Below are 17,538 nucleotides of genomic sequence, written 5' to 3'. Positions count from 1 at the left end.
TCTCTCTCTCTCTCTCTCTTTCTCCTTTTTTCCTGTTTCTTTTTTTCAGTGCTGGGGATGGAACCCAGGACCTAGCACATACTAGGCAAGCTCTCTACCAGGAAGCTCCACCCCCAGCCCACCATGTTCTCCCCTGCATAATCCACCCATTCCTTTGCCTTTTGGCCCTGCGTTTGCATTATCACACCTCCACGTGGCCTTAAAGTTGGTTTCTTTTCCTTGCTATGGTTATCCTTCCCTTAAGTCAGGATTTTTGCATGTGGGCTCTGTATTCTCATACGTGCCCCCAGTAAGGAGGACGTGAAGAGCTGAGCTTCATCCTCTGATGAGCAGCCACTCCTGCATATGTGTTGGGTGACTAATACGATACAGAATTTAAATATTGCTGATATTTCTGGGAAGTTTGGAAGTGTTTTAATGTAAGTATTGTTCCAACTCCTTATTTCCTTTGACATTGAGTACTGAAGTTCTGAGAGCTCTCTCCTTTTTGTAAGAGTCTAACTGCATATAAGTATATTGAACATTTAAATGAATCTTTAGGAACAAATAACGTGACTAAGACCTTTTAGTGCTGTCTCTTAAAGTCTCTGGTCCTAATAGATAATATTTATTTTCTTAACTTCTGGATGGAATTTTATAAAAAGTTGCACAAATTCTTTGAAAAGAATTGAAGAAGACAGTAAGGAAAGGAGAAGAAAGAGAATGAAAAGAAAAAATATATTATTCCTAAAAATATTATTTCCCAAACTGGGAAACACCTGTAGATTGTTTTCTTAGATAAAAATAATTCTCTGACTACTGAAAAATTCAAATGTGTTCATTTATTTCAGATTTAACAAAATTAAGAAGACCAGTATTATTTATTACTTAGATATGTCAACTCTCTTTCATTATGTGGAAAATGCTTTGTGTAGTAAATTCTTCAAAAGTCAAGTTTTAGGGCTGAGCATATAGCTCAGTTGGTAGAGTGCTTGCCTCACAGGGACAAGGCCCTGGTTCAATCCCCAGCACCACCAAAAAAAAAAAAAAAAAAATCTATTTTAGCCCCAAGGTAAACAGTTACTAGTCCCTTTTACCTTCCCATGAAACATTTTTGTTTCTCCTGAAAATTAAGTCCTACACAACTACCATCAACCTTGAATATCTGTGGGTTATACACCCACTGATTCAGTCAAGCACTGATTGAAAATATTTGGGGAAATAATTATGTGCTTTTCCCCTGTGATGGCATTTACATGTTAGGTATTATAAGTAATCTGGTGTTTTGGAGGATGTGTAAAGGTCGTATGCAAATTTTACATCAACTTCTATAAGACATTTGAATATCCCTGGATTTTTGTATTGAGGGGTGGGGGGTCCTGGAAACAATTCCTACAGATACCAAAGGATAACTTGGTATAATTTCTAGAAATCTGTATTATATTTATGATCATTTTGAATTCTCTGTTACACATGCTAAGTCTTCCTGTTGTTTTCCTCCTTAGAATGACCTGAAGGTGTTGTTTACATCACTGGCTGACAATAAATACATCATTCTGCAGAAACTGGCAAATGTGTTTGAACGGCCTGTAGCAGAACAAATAGAGGTATTTTTTGCAGCTGCCTTCTACTAGAAAAGCAAATGCACAAATATCTGGTGTATTGTGACATTTCAAAGAGTCTATGAAAGATTAATGGCTTACTGTGGCATTTTTTGTTTGTCATATATTTTCGTTTTGAATGCTGGATTTGAATATCATATCTGGTGACACTGACTCTTGTCACTTTTGTGTGGACCTAGAAAAGGTAAGATAGGTAAAGGTGTCAGTGACAGATGCTGATCTGAAGAAGTTTGCTACCCAACAATGTGATTAAACATGTTCCCAAGGACAGAAGGTCAGGCTGTCCTTGGAATGGTAGAAAGAACTCTGGACATTCAGAAGGGGGTAAATTACCTCCAGCAGATAGAGGGTCTGGGAAGACTTCGTAGAGGGAAATTGGACATGCAGGAGATTTGGACACATAGTGACTTAGAAGGAAGGTACCAAAGTCCAACAAGAAAAAAGGCACAAATTCAGGAAACACAGGTAATCCAGTCAGTTGAATTTAGCACGGATGAAAACTATGGAAAGGAAATAAGATCGAATGAGTAAACTTGAAGTAGTCTGGAGGGCCTGCAGAATATCATATAGTTTGATTATTCTATAAACCAGGGGTCTCTACAACTCATTGATTATATACCCCATTATCTAAGAATAATAAATAGGTATACACCACAACTTCATGCATATTTACTTATAAATTATAAGCAGGCACCATGCTATCTCAGAAAGCATATACAAAAATGAAAATTAAGAATGATCGTGGTCAAATGCATAGTGTTTCATCCTGGTTGATCATCTTGCAATCTTCTGGGTACTTTTACTCACCTTGGAGAGTCCTGGCAGAGGAAAGTCATGAGGATGTTGGAGAGGAAGAATGGATGTCCGTCCGTTCCAGGTCCCTTTTGTGGATGGCCATCATGGCAGCAGCAGGCTCAGGAAGCAGGAAGCTGCACTGAGGAGAAGTTTGAGAATGTGAACCAGGGTGTTGACAGTGAAAACAGAGAGAGGTCAAGAAATGGGAAGGACACTACAGAGCACATCAGCTACGCATGATGGGAAGTGTGTGTTGAGTGGAATTTTTTACCTCATTTCTGTGGACCCTAAGGGATCTTTGGGTAAACCACAAAGAATAATCTGCAATAGAAATCTCCCACAATACATATGTGAGAGGGATACCTGAAATCATTTGCAAAATAACATGTGAATCTGCATTTTTATTGACCCTAGTTTCATCTGATTTTAGAAGAGATTTCTCATTTACCCCCAATTAAAAATCATTCTGTTATATTATATCTTCCACATGAAAAGGTCTTTTAAATTTTTTGTTTATAACACATGTGATTCCAAATGAGATTTGAACACCCGTGGTGATATCTTGTGTTAGATTTCTTATGTGAAAAAGAAGATAGATGTGATCACAAGTAACATTTTTTTTTTTTACTAATTATTGACCAATATAACTAAATGAATGTCACTGAATAAACAATTTGATTATCTATTTGAGTAAATGGAAAGCAGCTCATGAGTGTGCTAATTCCACTCCTACCCTTCTTGGATTAGGAAGGTAAAAATAGCAGAAGGCATGCAATGCCACTCCTCAGGGTATTTGCTCCTCCCCTGAGTCACAGGGCTGCCCCTAGAACACACCTGTTGCAGGTGAGCTTGGTGCATAGCTGTCTTCTTAGGCTGCCCCTACACTTCTCCCTCTACTGCATCTACTCTTTGCTGAGTCCTGAGCCTTTCTTTTTGTTAGATTGCTTTCTTGCTTCCTAAGAAAGTGTACATGATAGCTATATTTTCAAGCTCTTGCATGTTGACATATTCTTATCCTATGTTCACATTTGATTGTTTGGCTCTTTATAGAATTCTTGCTTAGAAATTTCTTTTGGAGTTTGGAAGCTTTGACTACCTTGTCTTTTTTAGATTCCAGTGTCAGATTGAGGAATCTAAAAATCATCCTGATTCCCTAAGATCCCTAGTGCTCTGAAATTTCTCAATCACATGCCTTGGGGGAGGGTCTATTTTTATCCACTGGGCTGGGAACTCAATGGGCTTTTTTAATTTGGCAAAATTCTCATCTTTCCATTCTGGAAACTTTTCTAATCATTTATTTAATATTTTTTTATTTCTTCAGTTTGTATGTCTCCCTTTTCAATCATATATTGGATATTTTTGTCCAATCCTCTAATACTTTTAATCAAGAAATCTTTTTCTCTCTCTGTCCTTTTGCTCTATTTTCTGGGACTCTTCTTCAGTTTCAGCTCCATCCATTTCTTATTTTGTGGTTAATTTTCCCAAGCTTATTTTGATTCTTTGAATCATCCTTTTTTATAGTATCCTGTTCTTTTTTTAATGAGTGCATTATCTTTTGTAATCTCTCTGGGTACATTAATGATTTATTTGTTGGTTGAAATTTTTCTGGATAACTTGTTTTGCTCCGAGTTGTTTTTATTTGTTTACTTATGTCATTCTCTGTCTTTCATGTTGGAGTTTTCTTAGGTATACAGGCATGTTTTATTGTCTGTTTACATTTAGGTTGAGGAAAAAACAGCAGAATGGGAACTTTAAGTAACGATGGAGCTTGACAAGATTGAGATAGTGAAGGGTGATGTGTGGGGGCCATTTTGGAAAATCTTTGTGTTCAATTTTTAGGGCTTCTCTATTGGTCTTAAGAGATTTTTTTCCTTCAGTCTATACTACTGTCCATGGCAGTTCTTGAAAGATAAAAAGACTTGAGCATTGTATATGGCATTTTATCATTTTATTCCCCAGTTTTCAATCAAGCACTTAAGCTCTCTATTTTACCTTCTCCCAGAAAATGAACTGTCAGTCTTTCACCAGGGAGGGGAAGGGGCAGTGTGGAGTGAGGAGGGGACCTGGGGATTTAACTGCTCTTCAGGTAGCTTCTTACCATCCCTCGTTCTTAGCACCCTCCTCCTTGACTCAGAGTTCCTGAGATTCCCATGGTTCTAAATTTGATGGTGTGGATCTTCTGAATCTAGTGGTGTGGATCTGCTGTTAGATTAGGATTAAGCTCCCACACTTTCTAAGCCATCTTTCATGTGCTCTTCCCAATTTCAGCTTCCAGGATTTTGTTGGTATTATCTTCTTCCTTGTTCCCTTGCCCTTGTGGATTTAGGGGGTAACACTCCAAAAACTAGCAAGCAAAATGTTTGGTGTGATTGCAATGGAATTTTAGAAAAGAAAAAATACTGGACACACCACACGTGCTTCATCTGCCATCTGGAGTCCAGGTTCTTCTCAGCCTTCAAGGACAACTGATATTGCACTTCTTCCAAGAGCCTACTTAGCCCAGGCTTTGCTGGTCTGTTATGTCTCTTCTCCAGACTCCTTTAGTGGAGAAGGGTTGCACCATAAAGTTTAGCACTTAATTGTGTTCAGCCTTGTTTGTTTTCCTCTGTCTTCCTGACCAGACCATCAGCTCCTTGAGGTCCAGGATGAGATCTTGTGCTTTTTCTACAAAAGACAAAGCTCTGCAATGGTAGCCACTTTGCTAGTTGTTGCTTGGTTTATTTTCCATTTTACAACAATGAGAGAGCCTCCTCACCATGCTGTCAGATATCTCCTGTTGCCTCCCTGCGTCTCTCTCCGAAGGTGCTTCCCGCTGCATTTCAGGAAACAAGACATGATACCCTAGAAAATGTTACACAAATACTTTTGCCAACATATTCTACATCTTGCTTCCTGTTTAGGTGTTTCTATTCACCCAGCCCTTCTCCCAATCCTCAACCCCACATCCTTCCTACCTCCTTATCTCTAAGAAGGTAGGGCTGTACTGTAATAAAGGGGTTTCTTCTCTTTTTAATATAATATATGACCATGCTTTTTATGTTTTGTTGATGTAACTCATTTTTTTGTTTGTTTGTTTTTGTTCGTTTGTAGAGGGAAGAAGAACAAATAGAGCCACAATAATCAGACTTTGTGCAGGAGTGGGGGCGGGGGTGGAATTGTCCTTAGGAGTTTAATGAAATGACATAAATCTTACCTAGGCAATACAACAGGCTGAAGAGGGGCTAAAGGAACTGGATGCAGGAATCACTGAATTAAAAAGGCGTGGTGACAAATTGCAGATGGAGCAGGCTTCCCTACAAGAACTCTCCAAGCTCCAGGTACAGTCTTCAGTGGACTCTATCCAGGTGCAATGGTGCATTCTAACTCAGGGTTGATAAAATATTATTCTATTTCCTTGGCTTTCTTTTTTTTAGGTTTTTTATTTAGTTATAGGTGGACACAATACCTTTATTTTATTTTTATGTGGTGCTGAGGATTGAACCCAGTGCCTTCCACATTCAGGGTGAGTACTCTATTGCTGAGCTACAACCCCAGCCCCTTTCCTTGGCTTTCTTTATAAAACCCCAAATTTAGGTCTCAACCTTTCTTCCATGCAAGTCTTGGAAACTTTTCTTAAGCTTTTGCCATATTTAGTGCAATAAAATGAATTACATTCACATACTTCTAAGATTCACATTTTTTTCTGATATTTGCATTATTATTCTGATGCTAAAAATATTATGATCTAGTTCAATAGTAACATATTATCTTCAACTCTAGAAGATAAAATTATGACCACTCCTACTTAGATAAGTTGAAACGGGAATAGCACTCTTATATTTCATTATCTCCCCAAGTATTGAAGTAATATTTTTTAAAAAGAGGTTTTTTAATATTCAAAAACTGTAGCTTATTTTTCTATACATGCAGAATAGAGACATTGTTTCAGTTCTAGAACAACAGCAAAAGAGAAAAATTGAAAAAGTAGAAAGTGGTTGAAATCTAAATACACTTCCTGGCATCCTTAGGAACAGAGAATAACCTTTGGAGATAATTTGCTTTTCTAGATCAGACACAAGCAAAAGTCTGATATCAGAGTGGGAAGACAATTGTAAGATACTTGACCAGTGAAATTTACCATCTGACAATGTAGTTATGTTATATTAAGAAAGAATTGTGCACAGGCACGTACAGTCAGAGTCAGTCTCTCTCTCTCTCTCTCTCTCTCTCTCTCTCTCTCTCTCTCACAACCACACACACAAATACACACACATACATAGACACACACACACATACACACACACACACACACGGTTTTCTCTGCATGCCTATTGCAAAACAATTGAGGATTATAGTATGAGTCAAGTCCAAGGTCACAAGTTCCTTCTTTGGAGAACATGAAATAGCTCTTAGAAACAAAGGCCATTTCCATTTTAACTGCCTCATTCCTTTATCTAGCATTGCACAGTGTCATAATCCCAAAGCTTTGCCTTGCACTTTTTAGATGGTTTCCCACCAGAGCTTCAGTGTCAGGTGTAAGAGTCCAACATCACAGCTGCAAATCGGCATTAAGGCTGAACTTTTCCAGGCTGAACCTTCTGGCTGCTCATCCTTGAGATGATGCACTGAGCAGGTCCATGTGCCTCCAGTAAATTTTCTGTTTGGCACATCATCGTCTCCTGGAATGTCTTCCCAGATTAAATGGTTATTTACTCACCACATTTGGTGAAAACATGGCCCTTTTAAGTCTTCAAGTCTTTCTGCTCACATCGAACTCCTCTGTTTCTCTAGCTCTTTATTTCAAAGACAATCCCAAATCTGATATCGTTTAGCAGACAGAAATGTTAAGGATACTGTATTCAATTATTCTAAAATTATATAAATGCTGAGAACATGGTAAAAATTAAAATTGTATTTTCTGTGACACCCCCTCAGCCACATGGACACTTTTTCACCATTTTCAGCCCACATCTCATTGCAGACTGTTGGCTTTCCTGAGAATAGAGTTGTCAAATCTGTCTCCTGCGCCATCTCTAGGAAACTCTTTTTTATGTCCTTTGGAATCTTAAAATAATGAGCTTATTTTTTTATAGGCATACTTTTTTTTAGATTTTTAGCTTTTTTTCCCCTTATTTCTTTATTTTCAAGTCCATCTAAATTGTATTCTGGTGTATAGCACCTGGTAAGGCTCTGATTTTACTTTTCTCCAAAATAGTTATTTCCACATTATTGCATATTTTATCCTTTGCTCCAGTAACCCCATCCTTAAATTCTCATGAATGCAGTTCTTTTTTCTTCAATTTCTCTTCCATGCTTTATTGCCTGTCAATAGAAAACAAAATTAAATTAAAACAAAAACTAAACAGAATACTGAGCAACATTAGTGGGCGAACTTGTATGAAGCCATTGTAGAGCCACAGATCTGTAAACCACATATTGTAGGCATGGGAACAGAAGTCAAGAGCTTGCAGTTTTTGAAAGAAGTCTTCCAAGTGAGGCTTATAAGAAAGATAGGCAGGTGATCTACATGCAGAGGAGACCTGCCGGTCATAGCAGAATGAGCTTCCTTGGTTGGGTAGTGGACTTGGCAAGTAGCACACACTGAACGAGGTGCCAGACTGTCAACTGAGAGTTATTGTCACCGTCTCTCTGTCTTAGGACATGTATGATGAGCTGATGATGACCATTGGCTCTCGGAAGAGTGGTCTGAACCAAAATCTTGCTCTCAAGAGCCAGTATGAAAGGGCCTTGCAAGATCTGGCTGACCTGCTAGAAACCGGACGAGAGAAGATGGCAGGGGACCAGAAAATCACTGTGTCTTCCAAAGAGGAAATCCAACAACTGCTCCACAAACATAAGGTAAGAGAAAGAGGGAAAGAAAATGTGGTTGTGAGAACATTCTCAAGTCCTGATATATATTTAGTAACACCTACTGTCCTAAGTCTTTTATAAGTTTCTATTTACATAATTTATTCTTTATAATGATCACTAAAAATGTGTCTTAAACCCACTAGCGTTTAGTAACACAGAGAAATTATGGTGTTTCTATGATTTTGTAAATTAAATTAACTTAATTATATATTTCTATAATTCTATTAAATTAAAAAAAAACTACAAGTAGTTTTGCTTCTCGGTTACACACTAGGATTTAAAGGCTTTCTTCTTACATTAACCATATCCAAGGAGAAACTCAAGGACTCCCTTCAGAGGATCCCAGCTTCATTTTTAACTCTTACTTTTTCCTGTACATCTCTTGTGGTCATTTGTTCATCTAGCCCTGGGGCTGTCTCTGCCCTCTCTTGCCCTGGCCTAGGACTCCCAGCTCTGCTCTGGGAATGCAGAGCTGCCCGCTCAGGCCTGGGTTGGGGTTTATGTCCTTTACATGCGTCATTCAGTTCTGCCTTTAAACACATGCTTCTTCAATTGCTGTGAACCTTGGAGATTTTCCTGGGGACACTGAGTCCAATTACTTCATAATCAAACTTGGTAAGCCTGAGATTTCACCATCTGTGTGGGCCAAACTCAGGTTGGACAATAGTGCTTAGTGAAAGAAGACCTGTTTAACATACACACCAAAACTAACACTTGCATTCCTTAGCAATGACCATGGAAAGTTTCCAAGTCCAGAAACCTAGCTTCCCAGGCCACAGGAATTCCCTGTAAGGAAACAAACAAGCAAATAAATCCCTGTGGGTTGTAGGTGGTTAACATATTCTACCATTATGTAGCTCTGGTGGTTTACAATGGTAGATGTTGGGAACTGGGGGAAGGGAATTGGGATTTGTTGCTATTTTTTTTCCCAGAGGTTTTTATCCAAAGTTTTATGATTTATTCAGGCTTTATCATTTGGCTTTGAAAACATTGCTTTAAAGTTCACAGCTGGTTTTTCTCAAATCTGACCATAGCCATAAAAAATCATTCTGAGTTATTCCAGAAGGAAAGCTAGGATCAATGAATAAAAATAACAGAGAAATAAAGCTCAGTAGAAGACAAACTCTGAAAGGAGTAGGCTGTCCCTGAGCAGAAGCCTCCATGGTCATGAGAAGTCCATCCAAGGCTGTCAGGGTGGGATGGGGGTTAGGGATGGGGGTAGGGAGGGAGCTTGTGGGAGGAATCTCAGCTCTCTGCACATCTTGGGCTAAACAACCTCCAAGATCTCTTCAAACTTTAAGATTCTTTGATAAAATAATTGTCGGTTAAAAATAAAGATTCTAGTTTCCACTAACAAGCCAATGTTCTGAGGAAGAGTTCTACAGTGTTGGCAGGGAGCATAGATATAGCGGTTGATATGAATTCTACTCCAGCTCTGCTGTGACTAGCTGGGCATCCGTGAGTGAGCTACCTGGGGGAGCAGGGTAGCTCACTGTTCTCCTCTGTACATGGAAACAAAGCCACCCATCTCAGAGAGCCATGGGTTTAGCATGAGGATGACATGAGTCAGGTAAAGAGTTAATGGAGCACCCAGCAAGCAGTAAACACACAATTAATGGTGTATGTTCTTATCAACTTTCATTCAACCTCCAACATCCATTCTCAACATTCCAGTTCTATAATTCTGTCCATGGTGCTGGGTATAGAAAATAGAATAAGGCCCATCTCCATCTTCCAGAATCTACTACACATGACAAGTAGTATTTCAAAGATGTTCATAATGTCACACAAGGCCTTCGATACTGTGGGGGTAAAATATGAAGAAAATTTTAAAATATTTATTGAATTTAATCTTAACATCAAACTATGTTTGGAAGCAAAAAATAAGTACAGCAAATAGTCTGGAAGTTCAGAAAGTAGGGCTCAGACTCAGTCATGGACAGAGAGTCATTAACTGTATTATGTGAGAACATCTTGAGAAGAACAGTTAAACAGGGGCTGGAGATAGGGTGTGAGGGACTGGAGATAGGTACGGCCAAAGAATCCAGCAGGCCACTGGTGTGGTGGGGTTAGTGAGAGACAGTGTCAGGGAAGTAAGGAAGGCCAGAGTGCAAGGGGTGAGGTATTAGAGGGCAGAGGAGTTTTTGTTTAGCAGCTGGTCATCTATGAAGAGTTTGGTTTGGAGGCCATTTGTGGCTACTACACAGTAGTGTACAGGATGCACTTAGATGGGGAGAAGAGGCCAGGCAGGAGACCAGAACCCCTGTCTGGTCAGGAAGCCTCTTTAGGAAGTGATGAGTACCTGGGCCAAGAATGAGGTGAGAACCCCTGTCTGGTCAGGAAGCCTCTTTAGGAAGTGATGAGTACCTGGGCCAAGAATGAGGTGAGAACAGGTGGAATGGTACCACCCATCTATTAAATGAGCCCCATCAGTTTTCATCTTTGGAGCAATGTTTATCTGGAAGTAGTGTCTGAATGAATTGCTGACCTCTTTCTACCTGCAAAATTGCAGGAGTACTTTCAGGGCCTGGAAGCTCACATGATCTTGACAGAAACACTCTTCAGAAAGATCATCAGCTTTGCAGTCCCAAAAGAAACCCAGTTCCACACAGAGCTGATGGCTCAGGCATCCGCTGTGCTGAAGGGGGCTCACAAGAGAGGCGTGGAGCTGGAGTACATTCTAGAGGTAAGACTGTGGCCAATGCAGCACCTTCCCCGCTGCAGGGCAGGCCTTCAGGGAGAGATGAAGTTTATCTCCTGTAACCTTGGAGCTGGCTGGGCCATCTGGTCCAGTATTGTGTTTTTTTATGGCTACGTGATGCCCTGTTCCTCTTGTATTTCCTATTTACATGTGGGTATGTGCTGTACCATGTTGTAAGTCAGCTGGGTGAATACTGACCTCAGACTGCATGAAGAGATTTAGGGATTTAATATTCAAACTAAAAGCCTAATTAAAAGCATGGAAAAAAATGTAAAAATATACCTCTGGCTCTGTCCCCAGTGCAATTGCTTTTGTGATAAGACCTGTCACTAGGATCCAGAAGCCAGAGCTCAGCCACCTGGGTCCATTTTTTCTGCTCCAAAAGCAGAAAATCAAGGATTCATTTAGTAGCAGCCAAAGAACACTGGTTTGAAATCAGAAAATCTGGGTTCAGATCAGAGAAGCCATTTGTAGTATTCCCCTTAGTTGTAGCTCTGAATATGCTGTCCTGCTAATCACAAAAGGATACTATGAAATTTCATTTCTGCATTAACTTAGTCACCCTCATTCATCACCAATAAATGAATCAAATATTTGTTCATTCAGCCTTTATCAAGCTGCTACCAGATTTCCAGGCACTGGGGACACTTCCCTCAGTGAGCTCATGGTCTAATGAGGCAACAGGCAAGCAATGGCCAAACATAGTACAAAATGGAAAGTTGTACAGAGAAGGAAGCACACTCTATGCTATAGATAGAAGAGGGATCTCAATTGTAACCAAGGTTCAGACTTAGAACAGGGATTTGCCGGCGGGCCAAATATGATGTACTGCCTGTTTTTGTAGAATTTTATTGGAACATATAAAAAGTTTTCTCTGGTTATACTTTATCTGTGGCTGTCTTCACACCACAAGGACAGATGTGAGTAGTTGCAATAGGTACTGTACAGTCTCCAAAGCTAACATGTTTACTCTCTGGCCTTATATAGAAAAAGCTTTTAGAGCATTGCTCTAGAGTCATACAGATGTGCACCACAGGTATGTGAACTTGAATACCAACAGGTGCTCAGTAGAGCCTAACTGACCGGCCATAGAACCCTGTATCACTGTGAGAAATTATGGATGTCAATGGTCCCTTCCTTTTTTCCATTAACGAGATCAACTGCCGCAAGAAGTTGCAGCTTTCTCATTCTTCTTTCCTGTGAGAGCTGGAGGGATTATAATCTCTCTCCCCTTCCCTCTCTTCCTCATCCACTCCCCCAGCCTTATCTACATCTCGTGTTTACATTTTTCTAAATCTTGCCTTCTTCACTGGGCCAGCATCATCATAGCTAGCTAACTCCAAAAATTCCAGACATGGATTTCCCCAAAGTGCTAAAATTTGGAAAGAAATTCATCAAATTTTTCAAAGTTAACATTTGAAATCTTGTAATAACAGTCACAGTTAAGTGCTCTGTCAGTCTCCAAGATAGGCATTTCACATTTATAAGAATGCATCCAAGTTTGACACAACCCTCTAAGACATATCATGAACCACTATTTTAGGAGTGAGCATGGGAGCAGTATCTTGCCAAGACACGAGTTTCACTGGGAGCACAGTCAGCAGTCACACCATTTCTGCCTGGTTTCACTGACTGAAAAGAGTGTTTTCAATGAAACTGACCAGACTGTGCCACTTAACCACAGCATCCCGTGCTCACACCCGGACTCCCCCACCCTGCTCAACTCAAACTTGTTCTTCCACAGCCCAAGAACTCTGTATGCCCTGAAATTTACTCTTTGTATTTTTTTAAGTTCATTTTTATTGTGGATTGCCTATCTTCTTCTCTAGGATGTAGGTTCCAGAGAGCCAGGGCTTTTGAGTTTTTTTTTTTTTTTTATTCACTACTAGATCTGGCAATTGTTTAGTATTTGGGAAAAGTATGAACCTTCACTGTTACGCTCTGTTGCCACTCCAGCAGCACATCAGAGTGGAAATGCATATCGAAAAACTGCTGATCCGCACTATAAATTATGAGAAAGAACTTCAACTGACATTTATTTTAAAAGTCTTTTCCAGCTTCAAATAATAAAAAAGTCTGAATTTAGGAATAAGTGATTTGATATTTTTCTTTAACCGAATATCTATAGTAGATATTTATATTTTTTAAATGTCTGCATTTTAAGCATTATTTACAAATCTATTATTCTTAGTTCACTCAGTTCTTGAAAAGCAAACATGCCTATCCTTATGCTTAACTCATTCCTGGGGTAAAGCATGAAACGAGGCACACCAGACTCCAGTGACACTACATGCATTGCTCCATTTATAATTAATACCAGCGATGGAGAAGGTAGTGATCCCCATTTTAATATTCTGATGAAAGTCCAGAGATTTAGTATCATTCATGGTGATCGAGGTAATAGTGGCAGTCACCAGTATCCATTTACAATAATTTTGAGGGCCACCATCTGATTACTGGCTTCAAATCCATCTTTTGCTGCCCAAAGCAAACCCTACGTAGCCTGAAAGAGAATCTTGTCAAGCATATATTTTGTGCACAAGGAGGAATAATTTTCCCTAAGGAGGGTTCTTCTGCTGATAGACTGATGTTGCGTTTCTAGACATGGTCCCATCTGGACGAAGACCGCCAAGCACTCAGCAGGCAGCTGGAGGTGGTGGAAAACAGCATCCCGAGCGTGGGCCTGGTGGAGGAGAGCGAGGACAGGCTCACGGAACGCACAAGCCTCTACCAGGTTGCATCCCCATGGCACGGGTGGCCATATTTCCTTTAGAATCTTCCCAGTCATTTTAGCAGAATCTAAACAAACTTGTGATCAAATAGTTATACTTTTCTTTTACATTATTGATATTGTTTTAAAAAGGTAGTTTTGTCTGTGTTACTTATAGTAGAATATTTTTAAAAGTCATTTTGGCTGGGCACAGTGGTGTAACCTGTAATCCTAGTGTCTCAGAAAGCTGAAGCAGGAGGATCTCAAGTTTGAGATCAGCCTGGGCAGTTTAGTAAGACACTGTCTCAACATAAAAATAAAATAAAATAAAATGAAGGCTGGGGTTGCATCCCAGTGGTAGAGCATCCTTGGGTTGAAAATAAAGGGGGTGAGGGGTGGGGCATGGTGGCACACACCTATAATCCCAGACTCCAGAGATTAAGGTAGGAGGATTACAGGTTTGTAGGCAGCCTCAGCAACATAGCAAGACCCTGTCTCAAAATTAAAAATTTTAAAGGGCTTGAGATGTAGCTCAGTAGTAGAGTACCCCTCTACTTATTGAGATCCAGTCCCCTCACATACACACACAAAAAATTATGATTTGGGGTCTGAGGGTGCAGATAAACTGTAGAACATTTAGATTTGCAGAGGCCATAGGCTCTATCCCCAGCATTAAAAAATACATCTTTCTTTCTTTCTTTCTTTCTAAATGAGAATTCACTTTGAAAATTTGGCAAGCATTTTCACCAGAATTTTGTGTAGTTTTTATCAGTGTCATACTATTCTTGAATTAATTAAGTGTGACAATTTTAAATGCACCTAAAATTAATTTAAAAAACGAAAAGAACATTTTTAGTTGGGATATTGATGAAACTTTCAAGTTTTCAATGTTAATTGGGTGCATATAGTTTATATTTGAATAACAGATAACGGGAATGTTATGGACTCCAGAGAAATTGTAATTTTCAAAAAATATAGTATCCAAACTTTTAACCAAATATTGCCATTATTTTAGCACTTAAAATCCAGCCTTAATGAATACCAGCCCAAATTATATCAAGTATTAGATGATGGAAAACGACTTCTGATATCTATCAGCTGCTCAGATCTAGAAAGCCAACTAAATCAACTTGGAGAGCGCTGGCTCAATAATACTAACAAAGTGTCTAAAGAACTTCACAGATTGGAAACAATTTTGAAACACTGGACCAGGTAACAGGATATCTATTTTGCATATTTTGGGATAAGAGCTGCAGTGTATTAATAAGAGTGCTTGACTTGGAAAAGATACACAAGTTTGGAAAATTGCACAGTTTGGAAAGTAATAACAAACAGAAAGCCCCAGTTGGACTCTTTTGTAATTGTATAAACACTTAATTCAAAGTGATCAGGGAGGCAGGTGCTTGGTGCAGCTTACCTCTAAGATGTTGTCCTCCTTTGCCTAATGATTGTAACCTGGGTGTTCATAATAATGCCTTAAGAGAGAAGAGAAAATGTTGATTAAGCAAGCGAGCTTGTCAGGGCAAAGGAAGGTATATAGGGAAGGGAGATGGCTAACTGTTACATAATGAAATACTTTCTTCCTTTTTTCAAAGAACTTTATATACCCATCACCCAATATTTCTAAGAAGCAACAATGTGAAGGAAGAGAAAGTTGTTTTCTTTTCTTTTTCTTTCTTTTTCTGCTAAGGGATGGGAGGTTGAAATGCAGAGAGACAGACCTGATCAGGACATAAACATTAAGAGAAAAAAATTTCAGAGCATCAACCTAGTGCACTTTGGTTCTAAATCTATCAGGTCTCTTGTTTTCAAACTGCATTGGCAAATATCATGAGTGAGTAGAAGATGAGGGTTGAACGCTTACTTAACAGACTCATTAATGTATTCCCAGGTATCAAAGTGAATCTGCAGATCTGATTCGCTGGTTACAATCTGCAAAAGACAGGCTAGCATTTTGGACTGAACAGTCTGTGACAGTCCCTCAAGAGCTGGAAATGGTCCGTGATCATCTGAATGCTTTCCTGGTAAGTTTGAAATCCTAAGGCATTGATTTGATTTTGGTTTTCAGGCCAATAGGTCAGGCCTGACCCATACCCAGAACAAAGGAAATCAGCTGTCACTGGGTATCCTTAAAAAACTAGCTGTAGGGGCTGGGGTTGTGTTCCGTGGTAGAGCGCTCGCTTCTCATGTGCAAGGCCCTGTGTTCAATCCTCAACACCACATACAAATAATAAATAAATAAATAATAAAGTTATTGTGTCCAACTACAACTACAAAATATAAATATTAAAAATAAACTAAGCTGTAGAATATTTATCAATGTTAAATATATGTGTTCAGTACTTACCAAACTAATGGGACTCATCTCTATTTATACTGAGCATTCTTTTTTGCAAATAGTTCCAAGTAGCAATTCACTTCATTTGCGGGCAAACATATGCTTTTTTGCTTCCTTCTAGAAGGATCTATATAACACTTCCCTCAAGATGTAGGAAAAAATTGTTTTGTGCACTGAAATGGCAGACCTAACTATTTAATCCTAATTTGAACTTTGTCATTTCTTTTAGGAGTTTTCTAAAGAAGTGGATGCCAAATCTTCCCTGAAATCATCTGTCCTAAGCACAGGAAATCAGCTCCTTCGATTAAAGAAGGTGGACACAGCTGCTCTTCGTACTGAGCTGTCTCACATTGATGGCCAGTGGACTGAACTGCTGACCAATATTCCAGCTATACAAGAGAAGCTTCACCAGGTAGGGAAACAAAGATTGGTTTATTTAGTAATAATTTATGTAAGTCATAGTAAGTGGAGAACTACATTAATCTGTTTGGGCTCACAAATTTAAACTGAAAAGGTCGGGTGAACGTCAGAGAAAAAGACCACCAAGAGACTGTCTCATGCAACAGCAAAGGGTTTATTAGGGGTCCAGCATGCTGGGGCTCCAAGCCTACCTGAAGAGGTAAAGAGCAAAGAGCCCGGAGAACAGCTTGAGCAGAGCTTATATACATTCTTTGAAAAGGGCAGGGACTTCACATACAGCATAACAAATCACCTCACGCCGTGGGAAAATCAAACAACAACTCTAAAACATGATTAGCACATTCACTGGCGGGAACAAGTTAGGTAGGGGTGATTGGTCAATACAAAAGGGGTATTCGTTTGAACTGATTGGTTTAAGCGAAGAGGGTTGTACGTGCTGAACTACATGGTTTCCCAACAGGTTATCAACTACCATAAACTACTGGGAGGGTTATCTGGCATCCCAGGTATTTCCCTGTCTCATGCTGATTGGTGGCTGCTAGGGCGCTGCTATGGATCCCCACCTAGCCTGACTGAGTCAGGGACACCTGGCACAGCAGATCTCTCCTGTAGATAAACAACTTAGCAGGGTGGGAATGTGCCTAGGAGTGCTCTGTGGGTTTTTTCAAGGACAAAGGCCATGTCCCTTCCTTGGACAGCTTTGCTCTGAGATAGAGGCTGGTTTTTCAAAACCACCTGTGTCTTACAACTTGTCTTTTCTCTCTTCTAGTGCATTACATTTTAAAAATTATTCTACAAATCCCCACTGAGATAATGTTTCTTCCCAAAACTTCTTTAATGTGTGTGTGTGTGTGTGTGTTAGAATCTTTGTCTTTATTTAAACTCTGTTTTCTTTTGGATACAATGAGGGCAGCTACATTAAATGAGTAATTATGAAGATGTATAACATAATCTGGTAAAAGGTCTACTAGCCTACACACAAGAACACAACTGACACTTGATAAATGTCAGTACAAACATCCTTTAATGACAATGATGTGTCCTGAGAAACGTGTCCTTGGGACATCTATCATTGTACAAATATCATAGAATGTATTTACACAAAACAAGATGACTGCGATGT

At 39.4% G+C, this 17,538-nt stretch overlaps 1 protein-coding gene across 16 annotated transcripts in view; it reads left to right on the top strand.

Moving 5' to 3' along the window:
- Syne1 (spectrin repeat containing nuclear envelope protein 1) overlaps positions 1-17,538 on the top strand; it is a 373,023-nt gene that overhangs the window by 270,264 nt on the left and 85,221 nt on the right. For all 16 annotated transcript variants that reach the window (XM_048800010.1, XM_015502320.2, XM_048799993.1 and 13 more), the window contains 8 exons: positions 1,485-1,586; positions 5,594-5,713; positions 8,034-8,234; positions 10,759-10,932; positions 13,550-13,681; positions 14,673-14,869; positions 15,549-15,681; positions 16,225-16,407. In XM_048800010.1, the coding sequence (XP_048655967.1) occupies positions 1,485-1,586; positions 5,594-5,713; positions 8,034-8,234; positions 10,759-10,932; positions 13,550-13,681; positions 14,673-14,869; positions 15,549-15,681; positions 16,225-16,407 (1,242 nt within the window). The remainder of the gene's footprint in view (positions 1-1,484; positions 1,587-5,593; positions 5,714-8,033; positions 8,235-10,758; positions 10,933-13,549; positions 13,682-14,672; positions 14,870-15,548; positions 15,682-16,224; positions 16,408-17,538) is intronic.

This window comes from Marmota marmota, unplaced genomic scaffold, assembly GCF_001458135.2.
Source record: "Marmota marmota marmota unplaced genomic scaffold, marMar, whole genome shotgun sequence".
In the NCBI taxonomy this organism is placed as follows: Eukaryota; Metazoa; Chordata; class Mammalia; order Rodentia; family Sciuridae; genus Marmota; species Marmota marmota.
This window is presented reverse-complemented; position numbering and strand designations above follow the sequence as displayed.